The sequence below is a fragment of the Micromesistius poutassou genome (genome assembly GCF_964030765.1).
Source record: "Micromesistius poutassou genome assembly, chromosome: 18".
Classification (NCBI taxonomy): Eukaryota; Metazoa; Chordata; class Actinopteri; order Gadiformes; family Gadidae; genus Micromesistius; species Micromesistius poutassou.
In genome coordinates this window covers 6,097,950-6,110,702 of record NC_140288.1, presented here as the reverse complement: position 1 = coordinate 6,110,702, position 12,753 = coordinate 6,097,950, and the positions used below count along the sequence as shown (strand labels likewise).

General features: G+C 44.4%; 2 protein-coding genes across 8 annotated transcripts in view; one reads left to right on the top strand and one right to left on the bottom strand.

Moving 5' to 3' along the window:
* The window catches only part of rapgef1b (Rap guanine nucleotide exchange factor (GEF) 1b), a 60,214-nt gene extending 55,709 nt beyond the window's left edge, over nucleotides 1-4,505 (top strand). For all 7 annotated transcript variants that reach the window (XM_084483194.1, XM_084483192.1, XM_084483190.1 and 4 more), the window contains 7 exons: nucleotides 1,220-1,304; nucleotides 1,433-1,527; nucleotides 1,851-1,929; nucleotides 2,018-2,119; nucleotides 2,318-2,415; nucleotides 2,852-2,980; nucleotides 3,202-4,505. In XM_084483194.1, coding sequence (XP_084339320.1) covers nucleotides 1,220-1,304; nucleotides 1,433-1,527; nucleotides 1,851-1,929; nucleotides 2,018-2,119; nucleotides 2,318-2,415; nucleotides 2,852-2,980; nucleotides 3,202-3,352 — 739 coding nt within the window. In that variant the 3' untranslated portion in view covers nucleotides 3,353-4,505. The remainder of the gene's footprint in view (nucleotides 1-1,219; nucleotides 1,305-1,432; nucleotides 1,528-1,850; nucleotides 1,930-2,017; nucleotides 2,120-2,317; nucleotides 2,416-2,851; nucleotides 2,981-3,201) is intronic.
* Nucleotides 4,506-4,631: 126 nt separating this feature from the next.
* On the bottom strand, nucleotides 4,632-8,082 carry uck1 (uridine-cytidine kinase 1). The gene is made up of 7 exons (XM_084483197.1): nucleotides 7,698-8,082; nucleotides 6,890-7,049; nucleotides 6,598-6,694; nucleotides 6,020-6,162; nucleotides 5,542-5,636; nucleotides 5,405-5,453; nucleotides 4,632-5,311 (listed from the first exon to the last, which is right to left on the bottom strand). The coding sequence occupies exons 1-7, from the start codon at nucleotides 7,785-7,787 to the stop codon at nucleotides 5,139-5,141; spliced, it is 807 nt and encodes a 268-aa protein (XP_084339323.1). The 5' UTR covers nucleotides 7,788-8,082; the 3' UTR covers nucleotides 4,632-5,138.
* Between the last annotated feature and the right edge of the window lie 4,671 nt (nucleotides 8,083-12,753).

The following is a 12,753-nucleotide window of genomic DNA, read 5'->3' as shown; positions in this document are numbered from 1 at the left end:
TCAGCCAGCCAGCCAACAGGTCAGCAGTTTTTCTTTATGAAACAGACAGCCCTTTATGAAACAGACAGCCCTTGGCATTTATATTCTGTTGGTTATAGAACATCAAACAATGGCGTAATCTGATTGGATGCACTTCAAGAGGTCAGTGTAGAAATAAAAAAAAAATAGAAATTGAATAGAATTTTTGACCATAGCGTCAAAGTGGAGAATCCAAGCGGCCCAGGTAGCATCAATGCTAAGTGGGGCTTCAACCCTCCAGAGGAATACATTGTACACACTGAGAGCTTTGTGGACCACGTCAATGTATCTAGAGGTTTATGTGTGTTCCTATGTATTTATATTTTAGGAGTGACCATGTGACACATTTACAAGTGCAAGTCCCTTCTCCATGGTTTTGTAATATCTCAACATGCACATCAATATGAAAAAGAACATCACATCACAACTACTGTCACTATTTATCAGTGTGCCTATGTATGTACAATACATCTTTATGATCTTTATGCCGTGAAAAACACACATTACACCTTTTTCTGTAGCGGTGCAGTTTTGCAGCATTGTGGTTTCGGAGCCAATAGGACATTGCTCCCTCAGCGAATAATTCATGTTGCAATTGCAATCCTTATTTCTAAACCTAAGGTGGCTTCAGCAGTCAGACAGAAAGTCAGCCTGAAGACTAAAGAGACTGAGTTAAAAAAACAGACACCAGTGTGGATTTGGCTATGGACTATGTACTTCAGGGCTTGTACATCACAATGCATCATGGGATTTTTTGTTGATGATACTAAATAAACGAACATTTACCATAACATAAGCTAATCATTACTATTTTGCCACGTCTTGCATGACTAACATTGTTGCAGTTTAATACACATCTCTCCCCATAATGACAACAAATTGTACGATGAATTACTAAACCAGAACACCTTTACTACCAATAACGTTCCTATGGTCCTGTCCTTCCCTCATGGAGGCTGTGTCCTATAGAAGGGAAAAAGAACACACAATTATATGTCAAACAGTTTACTTTTGTGCATAGTTGGTCATAAATCATCTGAACATTTTCTAAATACATCATTTTCTAATTCCTGGGCAGATAAACGACTATAATCAATTTAAATATTCTATACCAAACTTTACGGCCTGCGTCTCTGTCTGGTGAAGCAGCCATCACAAAGCTACCAGATCACAATATCATTGATGATCCTTGTGATTCCAGGCCAGGAACTCTCCATGATTTCCGCAGTCATGAGATTGCAGATCAACTCACTCTCCTAGATGCAGAACTCTTCTACAAGATTGAGGTACGGAGGCTACTAGAGAATGTATTTTGAGTTGTTTTTCATACTGAAGGAATCCCCCTGCATTGCGGAGCGATGAACCTCTTGCTGCACCTGTTGTAACTCGTCTGTTTTGTCCTCCTTCACCACAGATTCCTGAGGTGCTGCTCTGGGCCAAAGAGCAGAATGAGGAGAAGAGTCCCAACCTCACCCAGTTCACAGAGCACTTTAACAACATGAGCTACTGGTGCGACACATTCACATTTATTTAGCCATTTGGTCGTTCAGCAGATACATTTATCAACATTGACTTGCAGCGTTTTCTTTAGATAGATATCCTTAAGGAGCAGGGAGATGGGAAGGTTCCTTGCTCGGTTTTGTAAGATGTCTGAGATGTGAAATGAAATGCGTTCTCCCATTTCATGTTATTAAGGAAGCCTTCTGGTAGACTCGTTGGGCAACCCAGAACCTTATGGCTGGGAATCTAACACCCAAACACCAGAGGTCCCTGCCCCCGCTGTACTGGAGCTGACCTTAAGACTTAACGTTATCGTCCCTCTGTGTCGTCAGGGTGCGCTCGTTGATCATTCAGCAGGAGAAAGCCCAGGACCGCGAAAAGCTGCTTCTCAAGTTCATCAAAATAATGAAGGTAGAACTTGACCATAAACACAGCATGTAGCTCCACCTTGTTATCCTTGGCTCATCGTCGCCCTCATGTTTTTCCTGGCTTTTCACAGCACTTACGAAAGTTAAACAACTTCAACTCCTACCTGGCGATCCTCTCAGCACTGGACTCCGCTCCTATCCGCAGACTGGAATGGCAGAAACAGACCTCCGAGGTAATTGACTAATTAGCAGACCAATTAAAGATAGACCAATGACCCGTGTTGCCAGATTGGGCGGGAAATCTGGCCCTATCTGGCAACACTGCCAATGAGCTGCCTTACTGAGCGACAAATTAACTGGCTGATTAAAGATGGACTAGTTGATGATACACATAGTGTGTCGTGTGTCTCATGCTCCTCCTTTCTCCTCAGGGATTGGAGGAATACTGCACGTTGATTGACAGCTCGTCCTCGTTCAGGGCCTATAGGGCCGCCCTGGCTGAGGTGGAGCCTCCCTGCATCCCGTACTTGTAGGTCCCCACGCCCGGCTGCTGCCTCTGCTGTTTGGATGACATGTGACGCCTGGGACAGGACTGGGCAGGGCCCTTAATGACATGTGACGCCTGGGACAGGACTGGGCAGGGCCCTTAATGACATGTGACGCCTGGGACAGGACTGGGCAGGGCCCTTACCATAGGATCATATACATATGATGGGACTACAATAGCACCGTGGGGGGTTTGATGCTACAGGTCTCTCTGTGTCCACCATTGTTTTTAAATGAATGTGGCTGAAAAGTATAAAGCAATTAGACTATAGCGGCCTCTGTAGGACGGTTCCATCATTTAGTTTTGACTAGGATAACGTTTTAAATGATTATATATAATAAACATTCATGTTGCAGAAGCAAAGCATCCTGATAAGGTCTGACCTCACATTCTCTCTCTGTCCTTTCCAACCCTCCAGGGGACTCATTCTCCAGGACCTGACCTTTGTCCACCTGGGCAACCCTGACCTCATCGACGGCAAGGTGAACTTCTCCAAACGCTGGCAGCAGTTCAACATCCTGGACAGCATGCGGCGCTTCCAGCAAGTGTGAGTACAAGGTTTAAGAGGTGGACGATTTGCTCAAATGATTAACCAACAGTCAGTGGTATTCAGGAAGGATTTGAAACCTCTAGTGTTGTCCTATACTGATCAAACATATTCAACTCTGTACATTGTATGTCTGTACTAAGTGAATACATGCACCACTGTAATCACTGTGAGCTGATATACTAGCAGACACAATGTCTCACGCCCTCCGATCCCCGCAGGCATTATGAGCTGAAGCGGAACGACGACATCGTGTGCTTCTTCAACGACTTCAGCGACCACCTGGCGGAGGAGGCGCTGTGGGAGCTCTCGCTGAAGATCAAGCCCAGGAACATCACCCGCCGCCGGACAGAGCGCGAGGAGAAGACCTAAGAGACTGCCCCCTGCTGGGCCTCAGAGACTGACCTCCAACTGTGCTTCATGATAACACTAACTCCACTTTACCACACACACACACACACACACACACACACACACACACACACACACACACACACACACACACACACACACACACACACACACACACACACACACACACACACACACACACACACACACACACACACACACACACAGCCAACGGGAGACTCAGAATGGGGACTTAGGAACAAAAGCATCAGACTGATGAAGATGAGTCCGGCCAGTCTCCCCCCGTGGATCTGTTTCTTTGGGAGATGATATTATGGGATTACTGTGGGAGCGGTTCTGTGACTTGGACGCTGCGTGCCAAGTGAGGCAGAAGACTGAATGACTCAGAGCGGACAGGGAGACCTTAGGGAGCTAGAGCTCCTCTCCCTGTCCTCTGTGGACTAACCACACGGGACTTGCAATGTATGCCAGATTGAGGTGAATGGTCCATAATCCCCCCACCCCCCCCCAGTGTCCTCTCTCCGTGCCCTTATGTATGTGCCATTTGTCGGTCATCTTTGTTAAGTTTGGCTAACCCAGTATATTCTTCCCAGTGTTTGAGCGCAGCCAGCCATGAATTGTGACGCCAGAACGAAGACTACACTACGAAACGGGGAGGAGGGGCGTTTTGGACAACGAGATCACATAAGGGACTGGAACCTAAGATATATACGTTTATTAAGAAAACATTGTGTGTCAGAATCATGTATGGTTATATGTATTATATACAGTGCTCCTTTTGTTCTTAAAAAGGATGTTTATGCTTATGAGAAGAGCTTCGCTTCTCCCAAGTGCCGTTTATATGCGCACTTACAAAAAAGCAAGTTAAAAAAACTCAAAATAATTACTAAAGATGCTGTGATCTATGTACGTCATACCGAATCATCGTGTGCCATTTTTCAAGTCAAAAACCAACAGGCAATCAAGGAAATCATCTAGCGGTCAGGGGTCGAGTGAGAGGCTACACGTGACTGAAGTCCTCATGACTCGTGTGTTGGTCCTTCCATCGTATGCTGTAGTAGATCCACTTGGATCGCCCCTTTGGGATCAAGGTCCACCAACACATCACATTGTCCTCTCTTCAATAAACAAACAGCTCCGTTTCTATACATATTGGATGTGCCTGTGGTATCACCTTCTTGGGAAGCACTTACTCTACATACTACTACTTACTCTATATACTTGTATCTACATACTTGTATGTAGAGTAAGCAGCATAATGACCGCGACGTCTACAGTGTAACATGACATTTTTATTTTCACAATTCTGCCAGGAAAAGTTTACAATTTATCCATAAAACTGTTTAACATATTAGGCGTCACACTGACAAATAAGCAGCATAGGCATATATATTCAATTCATATCTTATTAAATAAGCTTATAAGAAAATAAAACGGAACGCATCAAGCTAATGTATTTACTGGTGTCTAAATATAGGCTCATTTATGTTTCAAAAAACAAATCAATATGTACAATCAGTAAAAGGCTGTACAACAACAAAATGTATATGAAACATTCACCTGAACACCACCCTAGTCTCAACCTCCATTTAAGAAAATATTTTAAAACCACACCTCCAGGTAAAAAGGGAAGACCGTATTCATTTTATTTTAAGTGTGAGGTGTCAATCATAAACCTAAACCACTTGGCGACCAGTTAAAAAGAATAAAAAGTGGGGCTCCAGTCTCTGACATGATAAAAACCTTGATGACCACTAGGCTGTGGGCTCTCCCTCCCAGCCTCCGGTCAGTGTGGGCGGCTGCTGGGCTCCAGCAGCACCCTCTTCCCCGTCAGGTCGGCCTGCTCCGAGATGGCGCGCTTCAGGCCCCGTGCGTGGCTGTTAGGCGACCCGCGCTGCCACTTGCAGAGGTCTCCGTTGAGGATGTCCTGAATGTGTTGCACGATCAGGTTGATGGCCACTAGCAGGGGAAGGAACAGAGCACCATGCAGAACGTCTGTCACACTTGGAGGACTATTGACATTCCCTGAATGAGAACAGAGAGCCAACGTACCCATGTTGTCCACTCCTCGTGGAATGATGACATCTGCGTACTTCTTAGTCTGAAGGTCACAAAAGCAAACATAAACCACGTTGAATTTGTTCGAGTGAGGCCAAAACAAGAGGTGGCAGGTGAGTAAAGTAACATACCGGCAAACAGAACTCCTCGAAGGCTGGTTTTACAAACGTTGTGTACTGGGAAAGGATCTGCTCCAGGTCTCTGCCTCTGTTCATATCACGGAGAACTACAGACAATAAAAACAACAGTGAAACAAAGTCTTCACAATATCTTCTCATCCAGAGTGACTTGGTATACTTTCTTTGTAGCGTTCTTTTTTGGACATCATTAATGAGGGCAGGGGTTGGGCGTCGTTCCCAGGATAGCTGCATACGACTAGGAACCAGCTGGGAGTCAAACGGCCAACCACTACCAAGCCCCCTTTTTAATATCAATACCTCTGCGAGACAGCCTAACCCTAACCCTTTTTAATATCAATACCTCTGCGAGACAGCCTAACCCTAACCCTTTTTAATATCAATACCTCTGCGAGACAGCCTAACCCTAACCCTTTTTAATATCAATACCTCTGCGAGACAGCCTAACCCTAACCCTTTTTAATATCAATACCTCTGCGAGACAGCCTAACATCCGAGTCCGTGTCCACAAAGAGCTTCATGTGGAACATGTCACGCACTTCCTGTGTGTAGAAGACCAGGATCCCCTCAAACAGTACCACGTCTGCTGGGTACACAGTGATCTTGTTCTCCAGTCTGAGGAACAAACGCTTTCAATGTACAAATGGTCACAACAACCCTAGTGTGCACTCAGAGTAGGCCTGGGCGATATGGCTGAAAGACATATCACAATATAACTTAATCTTATTGATCGATATCGATAACTAGTGATGTTGTGATTAGTGACTAGTGATGCTGGATGTAAACACTTGTTAAACACTGTTTAACATTTAATGACCTTCCACTGATCTTCATCGATAAATACTCCAATGTCGACAATGAAATACACTCAAATATTGTAAATAAGTATGGAACCGTGTTTGTGGAACAAACCCAGCTGCTAGATTCAGTGGTCCGGTCTCATCGATATATATTGAACATTACATTGATATTGATCAAAAGTCTATCACCATACGACCATGTATTGTTTTATTGCCAGGCCTAACTCAGTATGGTTTGAGGTGAACTAACCTAGAGTGAGTCACAAAGTCATACGTGGGCACCTGCACCACCCTGCCCTCCACCAGGTCCTTCAGGGTTTTGTACATCAGCTCATTGTCGAACGCATCTTCAACCAAAACAAATACATGTTTAATACACAGCACATGTACATTAGCCCAATGGACTTCAGGGAGGTGATGAGAACATTTACCATGATATTTTAATTTTGTTTGAATAACGGCAGTTCCGTTTTGATCAGGGTGTAAAGAAGTGAATGGAGCTACTGATCAATGGCTGAATTATGATTTGACAGGTCTCCTACCTGGATGGTCAAAGTTGTACTGGCCCTTCACTGCCTTGGCCTTCTGGTCGGGGGTCAGGACCCCGTAGAAGCTGTCCTGGCTGACGATGGCCACCTTCCTCTGCCGGTGGTCCACCTTGTTCTGACCCAGCAGTTCCATGATCTTGCCGCATACTGTGGACTGTTTAAGGAATGAAACTAATAGTTTGTACTGGACTGTTACTCTGCATATGTTGTTTTTATTTGCATTTGCATTCATTTTTCATTCATTCATGTTGTTACCATGGTTACAACCAATGGCCCTCGGTGATACTTCAGTCGCCTCGTTGTGTGCGTTTTAAACACACACACACACACACACACACACACACACACACCCACCCCCCCCCCCCCCCCCCCCCCCCCCGCGGGCGTGACGTAATACCAGAAGGACGTCACGAAAATAACGCTCAGTGTCCAGTACCAGTGAGACAACACACACACACATATATATATATATATATATATATGCTAGATTCATATATATATATATATATATATATATATATATAACTATACCAGAGACACATCCACCGGGTTCACTGCCCTTTAAGTCGGAGTTGGAAATTATGCTGTTAGCAATACATCGCGTTGGCTGAATGGTAATGTCATTATTAGTATAGAACGTTAAATACACCGCCTCGCCCGTACGGTGCTGTCTGTAATAACAATAACAGTGTCTCCAGCCGAGGGGCGTGTTGTCGCCTGACAGCAGAGCTCCATGCTAAGCTAAGCTAGGTCTGACCTACGGCTGCAGGCTCAACAACGGCTCTGTGAGGCTAACGCTCACCTTTCCGCTGGCTGTCCCCCCGCTCACTCCGATAAGAAACGGACTGTGTCGTGGCCTCTCCACCCCGAACGGTGATCCCAGAACCTCCATCGCCAGATAGGGTAAAAGTATGTTAGCAAGGCAGCCCAACAAGTCAGCTGGTGACTTCACAACACTGAGATGTTCTCGCGATACTTGGAGCGTCTATCACGAGATGATCCTGGTCCCCGCAGCAATCTCCTTTGGTTTCGATTCCCAGCCAGGGGGATCTAAACTGAGATCCTACAGGTTGTTTTCTTCTCAGGGTTACCACTAGACTGGGTAGCCCCGCCCATTCTGCCGGCGATTTGAGTTCTCTGAAGAATAAGTCCCGGTTCCCTCGGTCAAATGTCTATGGGAAATAACATGGGGTTTATGAATGATCGTACATAACAAACTCTGTAGGCAGCGGAGAAGTAGAAGCTGCGTCACGTTTTGAACTACACACATTTTCCATCTAGTTTCGACTTGCTTTTTGGATTGTCGGTGCCGTTAAAGTAGTAAACGATTATAAATGCTATTTTAACGGCACCGACAATCCAAAAAGCCAGTCGAAACTAGATGTAAAATGTGTGTAGTTCAAAACGTGATGCAGCTTCTACTTCTTCGCCACCTACAGAGTTTGTTATGTACGATCATTCATAAACCCCATGTTATTCCCCATAGACATTTGACCGAGGGAACCGGAGCCTCGGAGGCGGGACTTATTCTTCAGAGGTCTATACATTTCTTTCTAGTTTCGATACGTTTTTGCGGGAGCCAATCACCAAGCTGGCGCGCTATTGGCTGGTTTAACACAATGACGACAGGGAAGCGACGGCAAGCAGCCAATTGGGTACAGAGTTAATTTAACTCCGCCCGTTGATCACGCCTCTTGTGCTGAAGAAAATGACAGCAGCTTCCCCAGACCAACGTGCAAACTGCAAACTACGATTGAGCTTGGTCTGGCAAAAGGTTAGGTTACCACTCTATATGAGAACCAATGAACCATCTGCACAGTCCTGAATGGGTTTAGTTCAACGAAGCAGGATAATAAAATATAAGTAAAAAAATGATTTTAATGTAACATGGACATATACAACAGCAGGGATACTAACATCTGGAAATACATTTTAAACAATGGTATTTTATTATCTAAATCCACAACAGCAAATATTATTTATGTGAGTCTTCTGTGTCCTTGTCTTGATCCTGCTGTGAGATGTCTTGACTGGTCTCATCTACCAGAATCTCTAAAGCAGACTCTCCTTCTATTCGTTTAACCATCTCTCCTTTTGCTGCAAGTATTTCCTCAATGTTTCTGAAAGTAATGAGGGAAAAAGGCAAATTATAAGATAGTTCTACAAATCTTTCTCATTAATAATTTATAATGTATAATGTAATAATCATTTTAATCGTTTTTTATTATGCATCATTACTTTGCACTTGGGTCTTACCTATTTCAATTTGATTGTTAGAAAAATATGAAAAGATAAGTTATTTTACATTGCCTCCAATTATATATTTAAATAAGTCAACAAAATATGAAGACCATTTAATGATTAGTTTTGGCCACGATAGTGTCATGGCTCGGTTGTTCAAACATAACTGCTCCTAGCTGAAAAGTTCTGGGTTCACCCCGCTGTCTGCACCTTGTCCTGGAACCATACCACTCCCCTTAAAGATACACATATCAGACTTTTTTAGGGTTAATAATTGCATTTGGGGGTACTACTAGAATAGGGTTACATGCCTGTATGTTAGAAATACCCCTTATTATTCTCACAAATCATGTCACTTTAATGGTGTGTTCAAGACACCAGCCTTCCGAGTTGCACTTGTGATGTCATTCCCTGTCTCGAGCGTTTCCGTTCGTCTTTGTGATCGTGTCATGTAATTGGCTAGTCATTGTTATTGTTAGCTACATTAGCCACTTTAGCAAACCAGCATAAACAACACAAAAATAAACAACACAACTTTACATTGTATTGCAAGCACAGCAAGACCGTGCAATGCATACATTGGTGACCGGAATAAAGTAGCAATGTAGCCAAGTGTGTAAGAGCATTTAAAATCGATATTAAAATGACCAATGTGGTACAAATACAAAGGAAATAAATCTCTTCACGGGTGCAGCCATTTTTGCTGAGGGCGTCATCACTGAGCTCGGTATTGAGCTTTTATTGAGGGGTGCTATAATGCCACCTTCAAAACAGCTCGGAGGTTTGGAAGCTCTTACGTGTCTTTACGTAAACCTTCCCTTCTTCTGAAATAAGAGCGTTCAGGAAATGCCCCTCAGAAGTGCGTAGGCTATGATGTAAAATCGTTCTTGAGAATTTATCAGGGGGTTGTTTATCATTGTAAGCTATAATGTATCGTACTGCAAACGTTAGAATGGCTGTTAAGTTGGCCTCTTAATCCTTGCTGCAAGTTCACTTTAGTCTATTATTGAAATGGGCAGCCATTGTTGTGACGTGAACTCGGAGGACTCGGGTTGCTTTACTTCTGCACAAAACTCGGACCCAACGTGTTCAAAGCACGTTCCTCTGAGCTTAAGGTCCGAACCTCCGAAACTCCCGGAAACTCTGAGCGTTTTGAAGGCGGCATCAGTGCTACGAGACAGGAAATTACATCACAAGTGCAACTCGGAAGGCTGGTGTCCGAGCCATCTGGAACACACCACTATTACCAGATCCATGAACAAGCCTTTTTTTATTGAGGGGCGTGAATACTCCCCCTGGCTCAGACTCAGATTTTTCTAGTTTAGACGATGTACTGTAGAACATGTTTACATATGTCATATATTACAATCTAAAGCAAAGGGAAAGTCAAAAAAGCACGATATCACCCCTTTATCGGCCCATATCTGTATTCATTGTAAAGGTTTGGATTAACGTTTAGCTATAGAAGGCATTAAAAATTATCATCTTGCCCATCTTCAACAAACCTTTTTCCTTCGAGATCAGAGAACCAGCCCAGGTTATCAGCGATGATGTGGTGCTGCTCACACCCTTGACAGGTCACTATAACCACTCCTTTGTGGTAGGAGTGTTTAGAGATCCGTTTGGTGGATCTTGTGGAACAAACCTGCAATCATTCCAAATGGATAGAGCAAAGCAACATGGTTGAATATGTTTTCAAACAGGAGACAAACAGAGTATCCAGTGGATATTACAGGAACAGAGACATGTTACCTTGCATGTGTAAACTAGATGATAATGCGTTGACTCAACCTTTCCCACAATGTCGCTATTAATGAACGACGAGGTGGAAAAAGCAACCTTTCCCTGACCATGGACATCTCTGGTAGGAGTTACCACTGAACACCTCCTTAATCTGACCGATGGAACCATGAGTCCTCGTGTCATTTCAACATTAACTCGAGTCCCTGTGGTTAAAAGAGCATGCCTCAATATCCGACCTGTAGAAGCCATAGTGAACAAGCCATGGATTAATATCGGCCCAGTAGAGGCCATGGTGAACCAGCTCATGGTGAACCAGCTCACAGCTTCGCAGTGCTCTCGGTGTCGCGATGTTATGACGTCATTGTGTTTTGCTCCCGGGAGCAAATGGGCTGGTAGGTTCCGCCCACGGTGACGCTGCAGATGTAAACACGTCTGGTCAATGTGGTTATTTATCATACAGTAAGGAATGCCACGTTACATCTTAAACCTAACCAACAATATCACATATTGTATGACGAGCAACCAACATTTCAAAGCTACAATTTTCACTCATATAAAATATATTGTGTGTGTATGTCTAGAACTCATGAATTCAATTAGATATATTAGGAAATAAATGCAATATGTATTCACTGTATATAGTGTATTTAGGTTAATCATTCGTAATTACAATGCTACAAAAATAACGAAACACATGCTCCGGAGTTGATGTGCTCCAAAAAAAATCATTGTGGCTCCTTAATACCATCACCAGAGGGCAACGTATGGGATGAGATCAAGACCCCCTGGGGGCCCACCAGGACATCAGGACCCCTGGGGGCTCACCAGGAGAAAACTAGTGGATTGGGCCCATGATGCCACTGGTCCATGGTGGATTACTGCACCACTCACAAGACATGTTTCAAATTCAAACAATCAAGAACACAGTTAATGTTAAAACACAATATTACACAGTGTGGTGTGTTGTGAAATATTCACGTTGGGTAAATAAAAGTGTATATAAAGCAATGTATAAGTCTAATTGTAAACGACGGGCCCACCTGTAGCCTGAGGGTGAAATAACCAAAAGCCTTTGAACCCTAAAACCAGAGGTAGCGCGATAGATGTTGTGAATGTTTTTCTGTTCCTAGCTGCGACACATTTATCATTTACTTTTGTTCTCATCGTCATCCGCTTATCCGGGGTCGGGTCGCGGGGGCAGCAGCTCAAGCAGGGCCCCCCAGACTTCCCTTTCCCGGGCCACATTGACCAGCTCTGACGGGGGGATCCCGAGGCGTTCCCAGGCCAGTGTTGAGATATAATCTCTCCACCTAGTCCTGGGTCTTCCCCGGGGTCTTCTCCCCACTGGTCGTGCCTGGAACACCTCCCAAGTGAGGCGTCCAGTGGGCATCCTTACCAGATGCCCGAACCACCTCAACTGACTCCTTTCTAAGCAAAGGAGCAGCGGCTCTAATCCGAGTTCCTCCCGGATGACTGAACTTCTCACCCTATCCCTAAGGGAGAAGCCAGCCACCCTCCTGAGAAAACTCATCTCGGCCGCTTGTATCCGCGATCTCGTCCTTTCGGTCATCACTCATCACCCAACCCTCATGACCATAGGTGAGGATAGGAACGAAGATCGACCGGTAGATCGAGAGCTTTGCCTTGCGGCTCAGCTCTCTTTTCGTCACAACAGTGCGGTAAAGCGAACGCAATACCGACCATTTACTTTTGTTTAATGACAAATTGGAAACCCAAGTGAATGTCAAAGAATAATTCGCCCCTTATACATTATAGTATGACGTTGTACAAATCCGTGTGTACCTTTACCTTGAAAATACGAGTGGAAAATGCTTCCGCTGATGTTGTCCGCGTCTGCGTACCGCTGGAGTGAT